We start from the raw sequence: 22742 nt of genomic DNA, 5'->3' as shown, positions 1-22742 counted from the left end.
GTAAACAACTTGTGGGCCCAGATTATAATGTCATATGAATTATGTAAAGTATCATGGAAAAGAGAGAAGAATTGAAATGAAGAACTGGACAGAGCTTTATCTATGTGATACATTTATAAGCTCCTCCATGCAAAGATCCCAGAATGAATCTTGAGTAGTTATGTAAATTCATGAGCTACTCATAAATAACTATTCTCCATCCTTGTTTAGTGTTAGAGCAAATTGTGGCCTTTGAGCTGTTACAGAGGTGCAGGGGTCAGTGACACCACTCAGTGGGACTGTGGACTGTGAAGTCCCTGTCACCAGTGTGGCCTTCCTGAAAATGGCCTTCCCGTTTGTCTTTGGTGACCAACTAGAGCACAAAATAGTTTAATACTATATAACTTTGTAAATGGAACTTACTTTGTTAAGATAATTTTTTATCCAACTCCTGTTGGCCTTTTTACATGGATTAGATGGATTTTGGCCATTATTTCCCCATTTCTGGTGTAAAGAGGGTAAATAAATGCTGGGAGCAGATAAAGAAGAGTTGTTTGAGTCTTAAATTTGATTGAAAATAGTAACAATATTCTGAAAGTGTTTTTAAATTTTTTTCTAGAACTTTATAGAAACTGTTATTTATGACATTTATTATAACAAGGATATAAAGCTTTAAAATTCCTTTGGTAATGCATCACTTTTATGGGTTCATCATGTGCCTCATCTTTTTCTGAAAAAAATTAAGGTAGCTGTACTTTGGAATTCATGTTAAATTAACCTGATGTTTTTTGTTTCACTTTTGTTTTAGCCACCAGAGAGGCAGATTGTGGTTGGAATATGTTCCATGGCAAAGAAATCTAAATCCAAACCCATGAAAGAAATTCTTGAACGAATCTCCTTATTTAAATATATCACAGTAGTGGTATTTGAAGAGGAAGTTATTTTGAATGAACCAGTGGAAAATTGGCCTTTATGTGATTGTCTTATTTCTTTCCATTCTAAAGGTATTAAAGAAAAGAGGAAGAAATTCCTTGATCCTCTCTGATTATAAAGTTAATACATATTAATTGTAGAATACTGGATAAAACAATAAAATTAAACTAGCCCACTCTCATAGGTAGAAGGTGTTAACATACTGATATATTTTCTTCCAGTCATCTATGCAATGTTCCTATTTAAAATTTAGTGTCACAGTCTATGTGTAATTTTCCATTTATTGTTTTTCACTGTTAATCTGGAGGCTGATTCCCCAGTAGCCTGGCTTTAGTGTGGGCAGAGTGTGTCATTGTGCTGCTTCATCGTAGCATGTTTAGCTAACGTGCTGACCTTGGGATGACTTCTGGTCTTCACTTTGAAAAATAAGTTTATGAAAAATGCTTTGAATGTATATCTGTTTGCACTGCTAAGTTTCTGAGGATAAATTATTAATTTATTGATCATTCAGACCCCTTTTATATATATAGAAAAAGGTTCTCATTCTTCATACACATATTCATACTTTATTTCTTAAGAACATAATAGTTCAGGTTTTTAGGTCTTTCTTGCTATTTTTTCTTGCCTATTTAATCAAACTGAAATATCAGTTTAGTTTAAGTATTACTTCCTTTTAAAGTCCACTAATCAGAAATATTGCTAAGTGTATATCTGAAAATTTATAACCTAAGAATTTGTGAATTTAAAATAAGTGAATTTCCTATCAAGAACCATACTTGAAAAGATGTGCTCTCAGTTGTAAATGTATTCATATTTAATCATACTTAATTATCAAAGTATGTTGTTCTGATCTGTGTTACTTCAGAAGGAAGAAAATGGAGCATAGTAGAGACTTTTTGTGCTCCTATAATTTAATTGATTTTCATTATTTCATAGAGAAGGTAAGGCCCTGGGCTTTGCAGACTGAGGCCCGCTCATTATAGAGGACGTTAAAACGTGCTTATCTTTGAGGGTGAGGTGTTCTTCCCTTACCATCACGGGCGTCTCCCTATAAATCTATTTGCCAGTAAAGACTGGATCCTGTAACTAAGGTGATATCCCACACACCATCTCTTGGTAAGGAAAAAGTTCCTCTTTAGCAACAACAAAAGCAGGGGACTGGCCGTATAGGTGTTTTCTATTTGCTGAATTTGTTAGGTGGTTTTAAAGCATAGTCAAGGAGACCTCTTCACAAGTAATGAATTCTGAGAGTCTTTATAAAACTTGAAGGATTTGTAATTTGTAACCAAGTGAGTCTTAGTATAGGGTATTTTTATTTAAATTTTTAAAACTAAGAGTTTAGGAATAAATCTTGCTTAACTGACAAGCTTTTTTTTTAAGTTCAGTATGTTGTAATTCTTTCTTTCCTAACTATTCTGGAATGCCACAAAATACAGTCTCTCCACAAACACACTTCGCACTCTGTAGCTCAGTTCTGGAAGTTACATGTGCTTGCTGAATTGTACCCTTTTCCACAGATAAAATAATTTAAAAACTATTATCACTTAAAGAATAACAGGTAACATTTAATTAAGCACTTACTATACCACATATTCTTTTATCACTGAAAACCCTACTAAGTAAGACAGATATAATGCTCATTTAAGCTAGAATCAGAGGCTTAGAGATGTTTAATAAATTTGCCCAAGATCACATAGATAGTGTACTGATGGATAAAATTGGAGTCTTCCATTGTCAATATAGGAAGTAAAATATAATCATTAGCATGTTTTGTATTGGGGGGGGAGCCTCTGATTACCATATCTGCAATTTGATTGGTTCTCATTGTAATTAGTACTTTTCCCAAAGTCTAGAAATTTTAGGTAGTTAATTTCTAGTATCTGAACGTTAATTTAGCAACAGCATATCTGTTGCATGTGAATTAATTTTTGCTTTTGCTGCTATTTTTAAAGGTAAATAAGGTATTTTGAATATCAGCTAATTTATATGTACAGGTATCAAAATAAGTGAAAAGAAGAGGGGTTGAATATATTTTTAATAAAATTACCAGATGATTGTGATATACTTATGTTATTTATATAAAGATTTCCTTTTCTGTTTTTGAGATAGAGTCTTACTTTTTCACCTTTGAGTGCTGTAGCATCATAGCTCACAGCAACCTCAAACTCTTGAGCTCAAGTGATTCTTTTGCCTCAGCCTCCCAAGTAGCAGAGACTGCAGGCACCTGCCACAGTGCCTGACTAGTTTTAGAGACAGGGTCTTCCTCTTGCTCAGGCTGGTCTCGAATTCTTGAGCCTCCTGAAGTGCTAGGATTGCATGTGTGAGCCACCATGCCTGGCTGTATCTAAAGATTTCTTTTTGTATGTGAGATGAACCTTACCTTCTGTCAGATGACTTTGACTAGTCATACATGGACTCAGATGCCAGTACTCTAATTTTTTTATGTAGCCACTGGCTTACCGTGTCTTATCAAACAAATTGGGAAGAAATAAAATTTAGTAGTATAAGTTAAATCAAGGTTCACGTATGTATTGTTCCATACCTTTTATAGAAGACAGTTATATGCTTAATAAAATTATTCTTTTGTGGGAGGTGGTATCAGTTCATGTTGATAAAGTTACAGATGTCAACTTATCTTGAGATTGTACAGAATATGTTAATAATATGTGTTCTTAGGATTTCCGCTGGACAAAGCAGTTGCCTATGCAAAACTCAGGAATCCCTTTGTAATCAATGACTTGAATATGCAGTATCTCATACAAGATAGGTGAGTGGGAAGCTGTCCGGATCGAGGAAGGAAAATTAACATTTATTTAGCACCTACTATACGCTGACATGGCATCAGTTGTTTTCATATATGTTAGTTAATTGTATCTTCAAAATAATATTCAGAAATATTATTTATTACCAAATATTATAGGTGAGGAAACTTAAGGATCAGGAAGATTAGTTAATTTGTCCAAACTTATAAACAGCTCCCCAAACAGTGGGACGAAGACTTAAATCAGATTTGTTTAGTTTCTAGAGTCTACTACACTGTTGAATATTATGAACAATTTTTCTGTCATGTAACTTACTCATTATGACTAGATTTTTTAATGTTTAAATTAAAAAATTTTAAGTTTTTTACTGTGTATCTTAGCATTCATTTAACAGGTCAAAAACATAGATTTTTATGAAATTAGAAAATATGAGTATATGTATTTCATTTAATGGATGATTCAGTCTGAGAGCCATGATCTCATGAGCGTTCTGTTTCTCTTGTTACCATTACCTGAGATTCTGTGTCTATGTAAATGCTTTATAAATATATGATCTTATTCTTTTTTTGTCTAGTTTTGTTTTTTTCTATTCTTTTAGAGGGTAACAGTATTAATATCTAAAATTTAGAACATTTTTTTAGATTTATTAATGCATATTATTTATATTGTAAATATATATACACATATAGAAATGTATCTTTAAGAAGTTTGCAAAATAAAAAAGGCATTTAATTTTGTCATTATATCTACCATTTATTATATAGAAAGCAATACATATAGATTAAAAAATGAGAATCACTTCTCTGTGTACTGTGAACATTTCTTCATGTCTTGAAATACTAGTTGAGCATAAGATTTTAAATGGTTAGTAGTATTCTGTCATTATAATGTAGTGCCTTTAATCATTTCCTCTTATTTGTGTTCTCAATTTTAAAAATTAGTATCTTAATGAGCTACAAAAGGTATTGTGCAGAATTTTCTTCTCATTGCTGAATATTTCTTGAGAATAGAATTTTTCAATTTTCGAAGTGGCACATTTGTTTATTTCAAAAATAAAGAGTTCATATGTGTACCATTTTTAATTGCAGAACAGTAAAAATGTACTTTTAAAACCGTACTCTATGTATTGCTTATAAAAAATAGCAATAAAACATAAGAATATTTCCTTTTTCTTTAGGAGAGAAGTATATAGTATTCTTCAGGCTGAAGGTATTTTACTTCCTCGTTATGCAATTTTGAACCGTGATCCAAATAAACCCAAAGGTAGGGGTGAAAGATTTTAAGCATGCTGCCTTTTGCCACTGTTTACTTTTGGCCACTTCCCTACAGTACAGTAATTAAGTGGAAGAAATATAAGGAATTATTGTAGTTATTCTTTAAAAATAACCTAAATATGCATTACATTTGATTAAAATGCCACTGTAAGCTAAAAGACTGATAATTTAGGAGTCAACACCACAGATGTTGGATTTCACCTACAAACACAAATAAATGTAACCTAGTCATATGTACCCTCATATTAACCTGAAATGAAAGAAAAAAAAAAGAAGAAGAAAAGAATTCGGGGGTTCTTTTAGTTTTAATTATGGGTACATGATAATCGTATCTATTTATAGATGTTTTGATATAGGCAGACAATACTCTCTGAAATGAGAGTAGTTAGGGGACCCATCACCTCAAGCATTTCTAATTCTTTTGCACTGGGAACGCTCATTCCTTTTTTTCAGTCGTTGTGTTTAGACGTATGCCTGACTTACTGTCGGCTGTATTCACTTCGTTATGCCATCAGATACTGTTTGTTGACTGTAACTGTCCAGCTGTGTTGGTCCCTATTCACCACCATTCTATCCTCCTCTCCCAACTATCTTTCCCAGCCTCTGGTCTACTTTCTGTCTCCATGAAATCAGTTGTTTTAATATTTAACTCCCACATAACTCCCACACTTAACGTAATGTTCCCCAGTTCCATCCAAGTCGTTGCAAATGGCAAGATTTTGTTCTTTTTTGTGGCTATAGAGTATTCTGTTACGTGTATGGATCATAATGTCTTCATCCTTTCATCCACTGATGGACTCCTAGTTCTAATCTTGGCTGTTGCGAATAGTGCTGCAGTGAACACAGGAGTGTGGGTATCTTTCACTTACTAATTTCCACTCCTTTGGATTTATACCCAGCAATGGGACCAGTGGGGTCACCTGGTGGTTCAATTTTCAGTTTGTTAGGGAGCCTCAGTGCTGGTCTCCTCAGTGGCTGCACTTAGATTGCCAGCTGTCTTTCTTGATAGCATCACTTCCTACCTGACTTTGCGTTCTAGGGCATGGGAGTGTGAAATGGCAAATCCATAAAATTTGTGGAGCAACTATAGTTCTTTATGCCGTGGATATCAAAGTGTTGGTATATGTTGTTTTCATACATATCTTTAATTAAAATCAAGTAAGTACATTATCCAAGTTTATTCCCTTTATGATCTCACTTCTAGTGAAAAAAGTCCTCAGCGATTCTGTGGTATCCAGATAATGTAACATGATATGCAATTTTTCTTTCTATTATATTTGATTTATGCATAGAATGCAATCTGATTGAAGGCGAAGATCAGGTAGAAGTAAACGGAGAAGTTTTCCAAAAGCCGTTTGTGGAAAAGCCAGTCAGTGCAGAAGACCACAATGTTTACATTTACTATCCAACGTCGGCTGGCGGGGGAAGCCAGAGGCTCTTCAGAAAGGTGAACCTTTATTTGAGTACTGTGCATAATCATTGTATAAGTTTTATTAAAGCTGGGCAAGCATTTAATAAAATTATGGTTACATATTTTGTAACCACTTCATAAAACTTTCGTTATACTTTGTTAGAAAACCAAGGCATCATTTGTTACTTCATGCTGCTAAACAGAATTCCTGCCTACAGAATACTAAGAAAAGTTATTTGATTTTTTTTCTTTTACCTTGTGTTTATATATCTGTCATAAGAGAAATTTAAAGATCAGAAGTCATTTAGAAAATGGCCTAGAAAAATAAACAGTTCATAGGAAAAATAATAACTTCTGTATTCATGAAAGTATACTTAATTGTACTCATAATAAAATAAATGGAATCAAATCGAAGACAAAATGACATTGTACTGCTTTTTTAATTAACTGAAATAAAAATGATTTAAGTAGTTGGGCAACAACACAAGCCCAAATTCCTGTTGGCAATACTGCAAATTTATATAACCTCTTAGCAGTGGAACTTAAAATCCACATACACTTAAAAACAATCATGAAAATTCGAATTAAGAACTGAAATACCATTTTAGCATCCACTAATGTGGCAGTTTTTCTTTCTATTATATTTGATTTATACATAGAATGCAATCTGATTGAAGGAGAAGATCAGGTAGAAGTTAATAGCATGGCAAATCTTAAGAAGCCTAACAATACCAAGTATGGACCAAGACACAGAACAGCGGAGACTCTTACACAGGGGGTGCCCAAAATGCAGACACAAATGTTAAGAAAGGAAAAACATTGTATTAAGCCTGTAACTCTGGAGACACGTTTGGCATCTGAGTCACAAGAGCTGCTCCCCTCGACTTGTGTTCATCTTCTGCTATGAGCGTGTATTGAATATTACAACTTTAATACCATTTTTTCCTTTTTACCATGTGTATACATTCTTGGGTGCTATATATTGCTGGTAAAACTCTCAATTGTTAAAAAGTAGTTTATAAAAGATGTTGACATTATCTTTCTGAATCAATAGGAACCTGTTCTATCTCCTAGATTTTCCCTTCTACTGTGTATCTTAGACACTCTTTGTACACAGTACCATGGGACACTTAGAAGGATGTTCAAAGTTACATTGCTTTAATAAGTCTTGGAAAACAACCTGAACATTGATAGACCAAGTGAATGCTGGTGTATTTGTACAGTGGAAAATTTTATAGTAGAAAAAATGAGCCAACTTGAGTTCTGTGCAGCAATATGGATGAATCTTGGCATAATTGATGATAAATGAGGTTATGATAAATCTTAACATAATTCTTAGTGTTCGCTGTATTCCTGTGTTCTTACATATAAGTCACAGGGACAGCAGAGATGATGATGGTGCCAAGTACATAGTAAATATTATGGGTTAAAAATATTTAACTAAAAATTCCTAAAATGAAAATAGATGGTTAACAATTTATCATTTTGTTATAAAACGTGGGAAATGACTTAGTATTTATATTGATAGGCAGCTTTTGTTTTCAGATTGGCAGCAGAAGCAGTGTTTACTCTCCGGAAAGCAGTGTGCGGAAGACAGGCTCATACATATATGAGGAGTTTATGCCCACGGATGGCACTGATGTTAAGGTAGGAGTGGTTAAAGTGGATTTTAATTTTACATTTCAAGTTTGCCAGTAATCTCAAGAAAAGAGGTAGTCCTTTAGCTAGCTGTATGTATCTTAACGTTTATTCTAACCCCCTCTTTTGTTTTTTATTAGAGATTCCTAATGTTTTCTCCCCAAAATACCTTTGCCAGTCTGAAGTCTGTAGACCCTTTTTAAAGAATAATGTTCTTAGATACCTAAAACAAAACACATAGGATCATGAAGGGGACAAATATTGAAGTATGGTTATCAGTGTATTTTAAAACTAACTTTGTGATATATATAGTGTATCTATGTCTTTAAAAAGACATTAAATAATAAAATGTCAGAGCTGAGCACAGTGGCTGACACTTATAATCCAGGTACTCAGGGAGGCCAAGGCAGGTGGATTGCCCAAGCTCTGGAGTTGACCAGCCTGAGCAAGAATGAGACTCCATCTCTAAAAACATCTGGGCGTTGTGATAAGCACCTGTACCAGCTACTCAGGAGGATGAGGCAAGAGAATCACATGAGCCCAAGAGTCTGAGGTTGCCGTGAGCTATGATGCCATGTCACTCTACCAAGGGCAACAAAGTGAGACTCTGTCTCAAATAACAGTAATAATAATATAAGTAAATAATAGAATGTTGGGGTTAAGGACACCACAGTTTCCGAGTGTGGTTAGTGTGAATGTACTTTATGATCTGTGGACCAGTGACGTGAAATAAAAATGTCTGGGATTTCAGTTGGTGGCAAGTAAGGATGCATTGCTTTATCTGAAGCCAGTGTCTTTCTAACCAGGGTGCTCTTTCTAAAGTATCGATCTAATGATGAGTCTGTTCTTAAAAATTCACCTTTATTGATTCATAAGAATAATAACCAGATTCATTAGCCTGGCATACAAGACACTTCACAGTCTGTCCTCTGTCTTACAAAGTCATTTTTTACAGTACAAACTACATCAGTTAACTTACTATTTTCTGAATTTTTTATGCTATTTCATGCCTCAGAAAATTCCTAAGATAGGAATAGTTGGTAAACTTTTTATCAATTTACTATAAAAATGTGGGAATTACTTGGGGTTTTCTGTTGATGGACATCTCTGGTTCTCACTGGCCGCGGGAGTAGCGTCCTCTGTGTTTGTCCTCTGCTCGGGCTGCCTTTCCTTCTCTGGTATATTCTCAGATTCAGGCCTCTACCTTTTTTAAAATCTTTTTTTGGCAATTTATTCCTTCATAGTTACATACATATTTGCATTTCTCCTTTGTTAAAACAATTTGAGGAGAGGGATCACATCGCATATGTCCTAGTGCCCCTCAGGACAGTTCATGTAATAAGTTTTCTGTAAAGAAAGAAACCTCACTTGTTTTGTTAAATTTTTTATGACCTTTTCCAGTGAATTGAAACTCATGACATGTAAAATACAAAGATGCATCTTTCTAATAGTCATCTAGAGTCTGAACTATTTTTTTAATTTGTTGTCTCCTGGTTTTGTGTGTGTATGTATATATAAATTTAAATATTTAACGTTTGTGAAAGGTTTATACTGTGGGTCCAGATTATGCCCATGCTGAAGCTCGAAAATCTCCAGCCCTGGATGGCAAGGTGGAACGAGACAGTGAAGGGAAGGAAGTAAGGTACCCTGTCATTCTCAATGCACGGGAGAAGCTGATCGCTTGGAAAGTCTGCCTGGCATTTAAGGTGAGATGTTATAGAAGCCATACAAACCTTGGTAATAGGAATTCTAATTTTCTTTTATGAAGTTCTAATTTATCTGTGTTTATAATTAGAGAAGTAAGCTGAGAAAGTAACTACTTCTGAATAGTTCATGTACTTTTCAAGAGATTCTTGTATTGCCAATATATTCTTTCTGTATTACAGAAAGGTATACTTTGTCGATTTGTTCAGAAATTACAGTTAAAGAAAATAATTAGTTTTTAGGGGTAACATTTTTAAAAACTGGTTTTCAAAAGTATTACTTTTCATAGAATTGATAAAAATTTTTTTGTTGAATTAAAATGTTCCTCAGTATTCTAGCCTTAGTGATTGATTCTTTGGCCTAATATATGATAAAAAATGTTCATAAAGCAATATAAATACATTTCTTATAGAAAACATTTTACTTCTGACATTTGACTAATTCCCTCAATTAATCTATATTGTTAGGTCTTTATCTAACTACTGTGTAGTCACAATTTAAATAGAAGTAGTATAACCTGCATTTAATAAGGGATAAATATAACTTTTTAAAATCTTGACTTGAATCTCTAACATAAACACTAGCGTGTGTTACTCTTTATTAGATAATAAATACTTGTCTCTTAATAGTTTGAAGGCTCCACCATGGAAGGAGTATTAGCATATTCTACAAAAGTTTTAGTAGCTTTGTATGAATCATTTTATTGTGCCAGAATTCCAAACACTATGACTTAAAGTCACATTATACTAATAACTCATGATTTGAACATAAAATATAGAGGATCAGAAAGTTCTTAGAGCCTGTGTGGGAAATTCATGTCTCTTGGCCATTTTCTTCTAAATAAAGTACATTTCCAGGTGCTCACAAAGATGTGGTTGTCAGGGTTTAAAAGATTCACAGGGTTAATTGGACATTTCCTCTGTGATGTGTCTTCAAAACTATTTTTCCTTTTTTTCTTCTTAGATTACAGTGAGTCATTTCTACTATTGCAAAATCTCTTAGTAGAGCAGTTCAAAATGTTGCTTTTGTTTGAAAATTACATGTTATTTGAAGAACTTTTTAATATACTGTGTATTTTTTGGTCACCTATTTGTCTCAGAGGAAATCTGTTATTTTTTTTGGTCTCTCTAGGCCCTTATACATGATTATTCTACATTTACTTCATGATAAGAAACCTAATAATCATTTGGCATATCTAATGAGTTTTCAAGGTGCTCAAATAATTTCTTTCACTTCTTACTGTGAAGTAAACCAGTATATAATAGTATACTTCTAGGCATTTATAAAGTTTGATATATTCTGATAAGACTAGAAAACTGTGAATCTTAATAATTTAAATGAAACCTTAAAGTTTATAACTTATTTTAAATAGCAAACAGTTTGTGGCTTTGATTTGTTACGGGCCAATGGACAGTCCTATGTCTGTGATGTCAATGGCTTCAGTTTTGTGAAAAATTCCATGAAGTATTATGATGATTGTGCAAAAATACTTGGGTAAGAATTTTTTAATTTATTTTTTTCTTCTCTTTACCTTCCCATGCTAGTTATTTAGAAACCAAATAATTTTTAACATTAAATGACCAGGGTTTTAAAAAAAGCATTGTAGAGTAAGAATCAGTGTTCACAAAATGATGCCTCCCAAGCCTGCGCCAAACCCTGAGTTAGACTTTGGCTTATCAAATACAGATTAATTGATGACTGATAGAGATAAAAACCTAAAGGTAGTTTGACCTTTAATATGGTGATTATTAATCAAACAACTTATTTCTTAGGATACCTTGTTCTTCAAGTTTTTGCCATATAATTACAGTTGAAAAAGATTTCTTCTCTTACTTAATGGTATAAAATTAACATTCATGATATAAGTAAACAGAGAACTATGGAAATATTTGGAATTCAGGATTCTTTTGCCCGACAGTTCTTCAAGCATATGTTGCTTGGAGATGTAACACCCTTATAAGAGTATCAGTGAGTGTAAATTATTGCATATAGAAGTGCTATTTCTGTATCCTTCAACCTGTCTTCTTTATACCCAGATTCAGAACACTAGCAAGGCAAAAAGTATTTTTAAGACATTTTAAAGTATAACATGACAAAGCTTTAGGAAACGTATGCTTTAAAATGTTTAATAATTGGAGTCAGCGCTTATACAGGTTGAGTAGCCCTTATCCAAAATGCTTGGAACCAGAAATGCTTCAAATTTAAAAATTTTTCAAAGTAGGGCTATTCAAGCTGTAGTATTTTTCAATGAAGCATAAACTTAACCTTCAAATGAAATTGGGAGTTTACTAAATTGTAACATGAATAAATGCTAAATTTAAACAAAGCAAAAATATTATAATTATGTAAACATGTTTCTATTGTTAACCCTATTAGTAAAGTATAATAGTGATTCATTTAAACTGAGGATGATATTTAGAATAGCTCAGGAAGCATTCAATAAAGTAAGAAGAAATGATCACAGACAGTCTTGTGTTCCAGAATATATGTAATTAGCTATGATGAATTATTTGAATTCAATGTGGATTTATATTTTAATACTAATTTAATTTAGTAAATAAATAGTACCAATTATGTTTTATCTCATTGATAAGTTTTGATACATCAATTTAGAACTGCTGATCTGATTTTTTTTTTTAATCAAGATTGATTCTTTGGGTTATTTTACATGTGGCAAAATCATTAGATTAAGTTTAATTCTTGTGATTCTCTATCATTGTGCCATTAGGCACCTAGATTTGTTCTGAAATATACTAATTTTTAATTTTTTTCTTTTATGTCTTGAAGAAACATTGTGATGCGAGAGCTTGCTCCACAATTTCATATCCCCTGGTCAATACCCTTAGAGGCTGAAGACATCCCAATTGTACCAACTACATCTGGAACCATGTACATTTGAATTATTTTCATTTAGAAATCCCTTGGGTTTACCATGTCAATCTCTACTATTACAATAAAAATTAATTTGCTGTGCAATTAGTAGACACCATATGCTTAAACTGTGTGTGTGTTCATATGATTTAAACTGAAGGTAGACAAATAGATTATATGCTTTTACAAGGACCCACTAGACTAAAATTCTTTTATGTTGTCTCAAGTAAAGTACTGAAAGGTGCCTGGATAATTATAGAACTATTTAATCAAGCCATTAAAATAAAAGAGATACCAATGTATAGCGATCGTACAACTTGTACTCTTTTAAGTAATTTCTTAAGGTAAATTAATTAGACCAATATTGTTGACATGTTTCATAATATTCTACTAATGAAAATTATTCCTTTAAGTTGACTAAATGCTTCATATTCATAGTTTAGAAATTTACATTAGCATGCTAAGAAGTCCTGATTAGAGGAAAACCTATTTAATTTTGTTTTTAGATATGTATTTTCCATTTTAACAAATTTTTTTTCAAATTTTATTAATTCTGTACAAGTTTATGTTCTGCACCTCACACTTTGACAAACACTGGATTATACCTCTTAACTCTAGTGTGCCTCCAAGATAGTTTTATCTTTCTGTAATTGGTGTTTTAATTTATCTTTCTGTAATTGTTCTCCTGACATGGATAAAATATAGCAAATATATAAATATAGCACTATCATGTAAAGCTTTATTTTTGTTTTGATATAATGAAATCTCAATCTATAATGGTCTAACGTTACAGGGCAGATATGTAATAAATTTCAGGGATTATTGTCTTTTTACTTTTATGCCAGAGATAATGTAGCTATTTCTAGAGAAGAAAATGTATTTCATTCATTATATTATATTGTATGTTATATAACATAATATCACCCCCTTGTCCAGCATAATGTTTTTTAGAAATTGATTTTATAAAATTAGGATAGTTGTAAAAATTATTCTTCATGGGAAAGATCTTGAAATGATAAAAGATGGCTCTAAATAAATAATTATATTTTGTATTAACCTGAAATTGTGAGAGTATACTTCATTAGATTATGAACAAATATATATATTTTTTCATTTTAGGATGGAACTTAGATGTGTCATCGCTGTTATACGTCACGGGGATAGAACACCAAAACAAAAAATGAAAATGGAAGTGAGGCATCAAAAGTATGTGTTAAGAGAGGCTAATTTGACACTTGTCATGTGATTTAAAGACTTTCTGATACATGAGAAGCTCCTGGTAAATACATCATATAGCAAAACTTATTTCTTAGCCACTAATATTTAAACCACTGGATGCATACAAAATCCATTTAAAATACTTGTATCCGCATCTGAAATTATTGTGGCAATATCCCTAAATGTGATCATCAGTCTGACTTTCATATATTGATATAAGGTGCTCTATTTAATCTTTATTATTCTCTTGCATTGTGAGAATTCATTCTGAGAGTCCTTAACCTTCTCAACCTTTGAGAAGAAAATTACTAGAATGAAACTTTCTGTTATTTTTAGACAGAATTTAATTTGTAGATAATAAAATTTAAAAACCTAAGTTCTTAAATATATGTTGACACGGGTGTTTTTTAATGTGTATACAGTGACTTCAGAGAATACATGTTTCATGTTATTTGTTTGGTTTGCATCGTAGGAAACTTTTAAGAGTAATATAGTGGTTATTTGATAAGGTGTAGGAAAGTCCTAAGTGTTGTCAGCACAGTAGAGACGTAGCGTGCACAGTGAAGGAAAACACAGAGCTTGAAACTCGTAGACCACAAGTTCTAGACCCAGGTCTGTCATTTATTACTATTTGTTTAAATATATGGTGATGATATTCATCATTGCGAGTGACTAACTGTACTCTTTTTTATAAGGTTTTTTGATCTTTTTGAAAAGTGTGATGGATATAAATCAGGGAAATTAAAACTCAAAAAACCAAAACAATTACAGGCAAGTCTGTTCACTTTCTTGTTGAGTTTTAGATTTTTATTGGTGAAATTGCATAAAAATTCAGTTCTTTGTTAATCTATTTTATAGGAAGTGCTAGACATTGCGCGTCAGCTTCTTATGGAGCTGGGGCAGAACAATGACTCTGAAATTGAAGAAAACAAACCAAAGCTGGAACAGCTGAAGACCGTGTTAGAGATGTGAGTGTCTTTTCAAAAACCTCCATTATGTTAACCACTCGTATTGTCCTTTATGCGACTTTTCATTTCGATTTCCTTCACAGTCCTTTCATTTTAACACTGTGGCTAAGGAGAAATGAATGAAAATCTAATGTGAGAAAATAGATTATTGTATGAATGGTTATTGTTTTAGTTTTACTTTTAATGGGAAGATTAAATGGGCATCAAAGATTAAATGGGCATCAAAGTTGTATCCTCTGTGAAATATTTCTTAAAATAAAGGCCATGCTGCTAACTTGACCACAGATTCAGTGTTATTTAAAGTTTTGAATTATGCTTTAATGAAGTAAAACTGATACCCACCGATATTCTTCTTAGAAGCTGTACAGATTTCACCTCTTATAATTTTCTTTATTTTTTAAAATACATATGTTGATTCTACAACATGGTCCATACAGTTTGCTGTTTATTTTTCAGGTATGGCCATTTTTCTGGAATAAATCGTAAAGTCCAGTTGACCTATCTCCCCCATGGTTGTCCTAAAACATCCAGTGAAGAAGAAGGTCTGTCGTGCTCACTGCTTGTTGTGTCTTCCTGGCGCCTGGTGATTTGCTGTTCATTGTAGATTAGCTTTGGACCACTTCCTGCTCACTAGTTTAGACTGGCATGCTGAGTGAAGGAAAAATAAACTGGAGTTTCTCAGCTGCCTTCTGTTGTTTAAATAAAAGATAAATTTTATTTTTTAATCTTTAAGTAAAGAATAGATTTTATTATTTTGAAAACTGCTTCCCTTTCACTTTGCGATTGTTTCAGAAAGCTTATTTATTTATAACTAAGTATTATTCATCGGGGCCTTTTCTTTCCCTTTCGATAGAGGAAAGAAAGCTTATACAGGAAGAAAGCTTAAGAAGTACAAAAAGACTATATGAAAATAGGCAACATGTTTCTTAAATATATTTTTCTTACCCTATAAACCAGAATAGACATTTAAATAAGACTGATCTCCTGAGAGCAGTCAGCATAAAATTCCATAAATGTATTTACCTTTCAAGAGAAAAATAGAATTGGGGGAGTCATTTCATGGAGCAATGCAGAGGGCCAATAAAATAATAAAGATAATAATAATCTCTCTTCCTTGTCATAATGGCAAAGTGTTCTTTTTTTTAAACTGGTAATAAAGCATGCTGATGAGAATACGTTACAACACGACTTCAGGCTACTGTTAGAAGTATAAATTGACAGAACCTTTTGTTTGTTTTATTTATTATTTATTTTGAGACACAGTCTCACTGTGTCACCCTTGATAGAGTACTGTGGTGTCACAGCTCACAGCAACCTCAAACTCGTGGGCTCTAGCAATTCTCTTGCCTCAGCCTCCCAAGTAGCTGGCACTATAGGCAGCTGCCACAGCACCAGGCTGTTTTTTATTGCAGTTGTCATTGTTGTTTAGCTGGTCCAGACTGGTTTCAAACCTGCCAGCCTTGGTGTATGTGGCTGGCACCGTAACCACTGTGCTACAGGTGCTGAGCCTGATAGAACCTTTTGAAAAGTAATTTGGCAATGTGTATCAAAAACTTTGAAAAATGTTCTTACACTTTGACCTTAATTCTACCTGTAAAAATCTATCCCCAGGAAATAATTAGATGTCCAGGGAAAGATTGATCTATAGACTTACAGTGGCATTTTTTAATGGCATCAAGAATTGAAGTAATAATTATTTAAATGCAGACGTAAGTTAAGGTTAATCTTTATATAGTCATTTTAATATTTGGAATGTTGCTCTTATCACAGTTTATGAGAGTAATATATTTTGCTATATCTTAATATATATGTTCAAAAATATTCTACAAACATAATTTTGAAAATCAGCTAATTGTCTTTCTGTGCGTTCATATTAGCCTGCCTGAGAAGCGCGTAGAGCTGCTAACCAGCCCCAAGGGAAAGGGTGGTTTTCTATCACGTTAACGAACTATCACTAATTTCCTTTAGGGCTTGTAATGCTTATTTTAAAATTACTTTAATTTTCAGAACCCAACACATATCTTAACCACAAAAAAGGCAGGTCAAATATAATACAGAAAGTCATTCATTTATGATACCTCCTCCATGTCTGAGAAAACACATAATCTGGGATGTACAGAGATTTTACAGTTCCAAATTTAACAAGCTGCTCTTGAACATATTATTTGCATAAAATGTATTCTGTTGCATAAAATGAAAATAGAATAAATTGTTAGGCTCTTGTCATCCCACATCTTCGTAAAAATTATGCAGATCATGATTTCCTATCATAAAAATGTGTCTATCTTTTCACTTCCAATAACATATTATAAATAGCACTACAGAAGGCACTTGGTATGAAGACATAAGTTCTGGATTCTGGTGCCAATAAGCCCTTAATCTAGCAGACATCACACAACTAAATTAAATACATGGGCAGGTCACTGCGAGAGCAGGGAAGGCTGCAGCTTTAGAAAATCTGAAGCCATCTTCCTAAGAGACAAAAGATTTTGGAATTTCAGTAAGATTTTTAACAAGTAAGGCAAAGATATTCCTGACAGATGCAACATTGTACAAAGATAGAGTCAAGGAACAAAATATTGCTTGTGGGCCACATTCCACTGCAAAACAGAAAGAACAAATTAACCTCGAGGTACGTCTTTGTGAGGAGCCACCGTGACTGTCTGTTTCTCCGTTCACATGTTTCCTAGACAGCCGAAGAGAAGAGCCATCCTTACTTCTGGTTCTAAAATGGGGAGGAGAGTTAACTCCTGCCGGCAGGGTCCAGGCTGAAGAACTTGGGAGAGCTTTCAGGTGTATGTATCCTGGAGGTCAAGGTAAATCTTAGAGTTTCTTTAATTTGATTAAACATAAAGTCATATTTTTAAATCCTCATTTACTTTGTGATGTTATTAAATATTTATAGGAATACAGTGAGTTAAAAATATTGCTTAAGTGATTTTAAGATTTATTTTCAGGAGATTATGCAGGATTTCCTGGTTGTGGTTTACTTCGATTACATAGCACCTACCGACATGACCTCAAAATATATGCCTCTGATGAAGGACGGGTCCAGATGACTGCAGCTGCCTTTGCAAAGGTATGAATAAGTATTTTTTAGAATTCTATAATTTTTGTCTAAAGTTGCATTTGAAGACATTTTTACTAAGGCAATATTTTAAAATTCCATATTTGGAAATTCCAAGTAAAGCCCTCAAAGGACAAGGATAAGCTGTATTATTAATAAAGTTGATTTACTGTAGTTACCTTAGACCAGGCATCCTCAAACTATGGCCCACAGACCACATGTGGCCCACCTAGGACATTTATCTGGCCTGCCAGGTGTTTTTGCCGCCGCTGCCTATCCTGCTTAGCAGCCAACTGGTCCTGGGGCCCGCAGTCCGGCCCTCCAGTGGTCTGAGGGACAGTGAACTGACCCCCTGTTTAAAAAGTTTGAGGACCTCTGCCTTACACCTTAGGAAATTCAGCACATAAGAAGTTTTGTGATACTTTCTATTTTGCTTGTCAATTCTTTTACTCTGTGTTGGCTTTGTTTACTATGTTTAGGGGCTATTAGCTCTAGAAGGAGAACTTACACCCATTCTTGTTCAAATGGTGAAAAGTGCGAATATGAACGGCCTCCTGGATAGTGACAGTGACTCTCTGAGCAGTTGCCAGCAGCGAGTGAAGGCAAGGCTCCATGAAATCCTTCAGAAAGACAGAGATTTTACTGCCGAAGACTATGAAAAGGTGAGTCTTTAGAAACAAAGAAACCCATCAAACATACATGCAGAACTCATTACTACATATAGAGCAAATACTCTTGTCATCACCATCCAGGTAGAGAAATACAGCATTGGAATCACCATAGCCCCTGTGTGTTCCCTTCCCAGTGGCAGTTCATTCTGTATCTCCTCAAAATACACCATATTTCTGACTTTTATGTTCTTTATAATAGTTCTGTCATACCCCTAATACTTAAATGGATAAATATGCATCTTTAGTCATTGTGATTTCATTTTTGGCTGTGTTTTCTGTACTTTTTTTTAAAGTTAAATATAATTATTTATTCTGATTGACAAATAAAAATTGTATATTTGTATGCAACATGATGTTTTGAAATATGTATGTGTTGTGGAATAGCTATTCCATGATAGTTAACATATGCATTACCTCACATGAGTTTCATTTTTTGTGATGAGAATACTTAAATTCTGCTCTCGTGAGGTCTGTTAAGAATATAATGCATTAGGGGAGGAGCAAGATGGTGGCCAAGTAATAGCTTCCTTGCATCTGGGTATGGTAAGGCTGGGGAGAGAAGACTCCAGGCATCTCTGGCTGGTGGGATCTGCCCAGAAACATCCCTTTGGGGACACATGGAGTCAGCAAGAGACTTCTGGACCCCATGAGGAGGACAAAAGCAGTGGAGAACTGGCAAGAGGTTGCATGTGTTCATTCAGTCTAATCCTGCCAGCACCCGACTCATCAAAACCATAGTCCAGAGGCATGGTAACTTAAAGAGCAAGAGGAAGTGAAAGGAAAACTAGGGCAAGAAAACAGATAAAAGAAAACAATCATGAGGAAGAATCAGCAGAATAATCCTAGCAACATGAAAAACCAGTCCAGAGCAACCTCCCCAAGGGACTGTGAGGTAGCTACTGCAGAGGATGCCACCTATGAAGAAATGTTACAAATGACAGAAAGGGAATTTAGAATACAGATGATGAAAACAATGAAGGAAATGATGGAAACAATGAAGGAAATTGCTAATAAAGTGGAAAATAATCAAAAGGAAATCCCAAAACAGAATCAAATAGGAGATAAAGGATATGAAGAATATAAAAAGGATATAGCAGAGCTAAGAAACTGAATCAGTCAATTAGGGAACTTAAAGATGCAATAGAAAGTATCAACAACAGATTAGACCATGCAGAAGAAAGAATCTCAGAGGTAGAGGACAAAGCTCTTAAGATCACTCAGGTAGTTAAAGAGGCAGAAAAGAAGAGAGAGAAAGCAGATCATTCACTGACAGAATTATAGGACTTTATGAAGTGTTCAAACATACGAGTTATAGGTATCCCAGAAGGGAAAGAAGAATGCCCCAGGGGAATGAAAGCCATACTAGAGAATGAAAATTTCCCAAATATCACCAAAGATTCTGACACATTCCTTTCAGAGGGATATCGGACCCCAAGTCGCCTCAACTCTAACCTAGCTTCTCCAAGACACTTTGTGATGAACCTGTCCAAAGTCAAGACAAAAGAAAAGATTCTTCAAGCTGCCAGGAGTAAGCGCCAGTTGATCTACAGGGGCAAATCCATCAGGGTGACTGCAGACTTCTCTAATGAAACTTTCCAAGCAAGAAGACAGTGGTCATCTACCTTTTATCTACTTAAACAGAACAATTTCCAGCCCAGAATTCTATATCCTGCTAAGCTAAGCTTTAAAATTGACAGAGAAACCAAATCATTTACTCATACGCAAACATTGAGGAAATTCACCACAACAAGACCAGCTCTACAGGAAATACTTCAACCTGTTCTACACACTGACCGTCACAATGGATCAACAGCAAAGTAAGAACTCAGAAATTAAAGGACAGAACCTAACTTCCACACTGATGCAAAAGATAAAACTAAGCAATAAACTCTCACAAAATAAGATGAATAGAACATTACCACACTTATCAGTTATCTCAATAAATGTTAATGATTTGAATTCCCCACTGAAGAGGTATAGATTGGCTGACTGAATTAAAAAACACAAGCCATACACTTGCTGTCTGCAGGAAACACACCTAGCTTCAAAAGACAAATTAAAACTCCGAGTTAAGAGTTGGAAGACAATTTTTATTTTATTATTATTATTATTTTTTTTTTTTTACAGCAGAGTCTGACTTTGTCACCCTTGGTAGAGTGCTATGGTGTCACAGCTGATAGCTACCTCCACCTTTTGGACTTAGGCAATTCTCTTGCCTCAGCCTCCCGAGTAGCTAGGACTACAGGCGCCTACCGCAACACCTGGCTATTTTTTTTGTTGTTGCAGTTTGGCCGGGGCTGGGTTTCAACCTGCCACCCTCAGTATATGGGGCCAGTGCCCTACTCACTGAGCCACAGGCACCGCCTGACAATTTTTCAGGCAAATAGAATTCAGGAGAAAAGAGGAGTAGCTATATTATTTTCAGATACATGTGGATTTAAAGCAACAAAAGTCAAAAAAGACAAAGATGGTTGCTTTATATTGGTCAAGGGAAAAATACCTCAAGAAGACATTTCAGTGCTAAGTATTTATGCACCCAACTTAAATGCTCCCAGATTCTAAATACAGAACTTAGTCAGTCTGAGCAATATGGTATCCTATAACACCATTAATAACAGGGGACTTGAACACTCTTCTTACAGAGCTGTACAGAACCTCTATACAGAAATTAAAGATATAAAGGACTTTAACTGAGACCCTAGGACAACTGTGCTTGATAGACGCATATAGAACACTCCAATCAAAAGATAAAGAATATACATTCTCATCACCCCATGGAACATTCTCCTAAATTGATCATATCCTAGGACACAAAACAAACCTCAACAGAATGAAAAGAATTGAAATTTTATTCTCAGACCACGAGGCACTAAAGGTGGAACTCAACTCCAACAAAAACGTTCAGCCCCACCCAAAGGCATGGAAATTAATCAACCTTCTATTGAATGACAGTTAGGTGCAGGAAGAAATAAAAGAGGAAATTGTTAACTTCCTTGAACATAACAACAATGAAAACACAAGCTACCAAAACCTGTGGGATACTGTAAAAGCAGTTTTGAGAGGAAAATTTATCACTTTAGATGCTTACATTTGAAAAACAGAAAGAAAGCACATAAACAAACTGACAAGCCATCTTAAGGAATTGGAAAAAGAAGAATAATCTAAGCCTAAATGCAGCAGAAGAAAAGAAATATCCAAAATTAAATCAGAGATCAATGAAAGTGAAAACAAAAGAATCATTCAGAAAATTAATGAAATAAGGAGTTGGCTTTTTGAAAAAATAAAATAGATAAACCTTTGGCCAATCAGAAATGATAAAGGGGAAACAAAAACTGATGCCACAGAGATACAAGAGATCATCTCTGAATAGTACCAGAATCTCTATGCCCGGAAATTTGACAAGGTAGAAGAAATGGATCAATATTTGGAATTACACCCTCTCCCTAGACTTAGCCAGAAAGAAATAGAGCTCCTGAACAGACCAATTTCAAGCACTGAGATTAAAGAAACAATAAAAAATCTTCCAAAAAAAGAATGCCTCAGCCTGGATGGCTTCACACCAGAATTCTATCAAACCTTCAAGGAACAGCTTATTCCCATACTGCAGAAATTATTCCAAAAAATTGAGGAGGCAGGAATCTTCCCCAACACATTCTACGAAGCAAACATCACTCTGATACCAAAACCAGGAAAAGTGCCAACTAAAAAGGAGAATTTCAGACCAATTTCACTAATGAATATAATGCAAAATCCTAGCCAATAGATTATAGCTTATTATCAAAAAAGTCATATGTCATGATCAAGTATATTTCATCCCAGAGATGCAAGGCTGGCTTAAGATACGCAAGTCCATAAACATTATCCACTGTATTAACAGAATCAAAAACAAAGACCATACAATTCTCTCAAAAGATGCAGAAAAAGCATTCAATAAAATTCAGCATCATTTTCTAATTAGAACACTGAATAGCGTAGGCATACGTGGCACATTTCTTAAACTGATTGAAGCTATCTATGACAAACCCACAGCTGATATTTTACTGAATGGAGTAAAACTGAGAGCTTTTCATCTTAGATCTGAAACCAGACAAGGTTGTCCTCTGTCACCATTACTATTCAACATAGTGCTGGAAGTTCTAGCCAACACAATTGGGGAATACAAGGAAATAAAGGGCATCCAAATAGGAACAGAGGAGGTCAAACTCTCCCTCTTTGCTGATGATATGATCTTGTACTTAGAGAACCC

The 22742-nt window shown here is 34.2% G+C and overlaps 1 protein-coding gene across 10 annotated transcripts in view; it reads left to right on the top strand.

The window, feature by feature from the left end:
- Positions 1 to 22742, top strand: part of PPIP5K2 (diphosphoinositol pentakisphosphate kinase 2) — a 73941-nt gene that overhangs the window by 10855 nt on the left and 40344 nt on the right. For 7 of the 10 annotated variants that reach the window (XM_023512716.1, XM_023512715.1, XM_023512712.1 and 4 more), the window contains exons 3-17: positions 788 to 983; positions 3589 to 3679; positions 4852 to 4937; positions 6241 to 6395; positions 7905 to 8006; positions 9542 to 9703; positions 11074 to 11195; positions 12489 to 12590; positions 13692 to 13778; positions 14486 to 14561; positions 14649 to 14758; positions 15215 to 15300; positions 17449 to 17574; positions 17716 to 17837; positions 18305 to 18487. In XM_023512716.1, coding sequence (XP_023368484.1) covers positions 788 to 983; positions 3589 to 3679; positions 4852 to 4937; positions 6241 to 6395; positions 7905 to 8006; positions 9542 to 9703; positions 11074 to 11195; positions 12489 to 12590; positions 13692 to 13778; positions 14486 to 14561; positions 14649 to 14758; positions 15215 to 15300; positions 17449 to 17574; positions 17716 to 17837; positions 18305 to 18487 — 1806 coding nt within the window. The remainder of the gene's footprint in view (positions 1 to 787; positions 984 to 3588; positions 3680 to 4851; positions 4938 to 6240; positions 6396 to 7904; positions 8007 to 9541; positions 9704 to 11073; positions 11196 to 12488; positions 12591 to 13691; positions 13779 to 14485; positions 14562 to 14648; positions 14759 to 15214; positions 15301 to 17448; positions 17575 to 17715; positions 17838 to 18304; positions 18488 to 22742) is intronic. The other 3 variants (XM_023512717.1, XM_023512714.1, XM_023512711.1) reach the window with 1 other exon arrangement.

This window comes from Otolemur garnettii, unplaced genomic scaffold (assembly GCF_000181295.1).
Source record: "Otolemur garnettii isolate 467f Iridium unplaced genomic scaffold, OtoGar3 scaffold00030, whole genome shotgun sequence".
In the NCBI taxonomy this organism is placed as follows: domain Eukaryota; kingdom Metazoa; phylum Chordata; class Mammalia; order Primates; family Galagidae; genus Otolemur; species Otolemur garnettii.
This window is presented reverse-complemented; position numbering and strand designations above follow the sequence as displayed.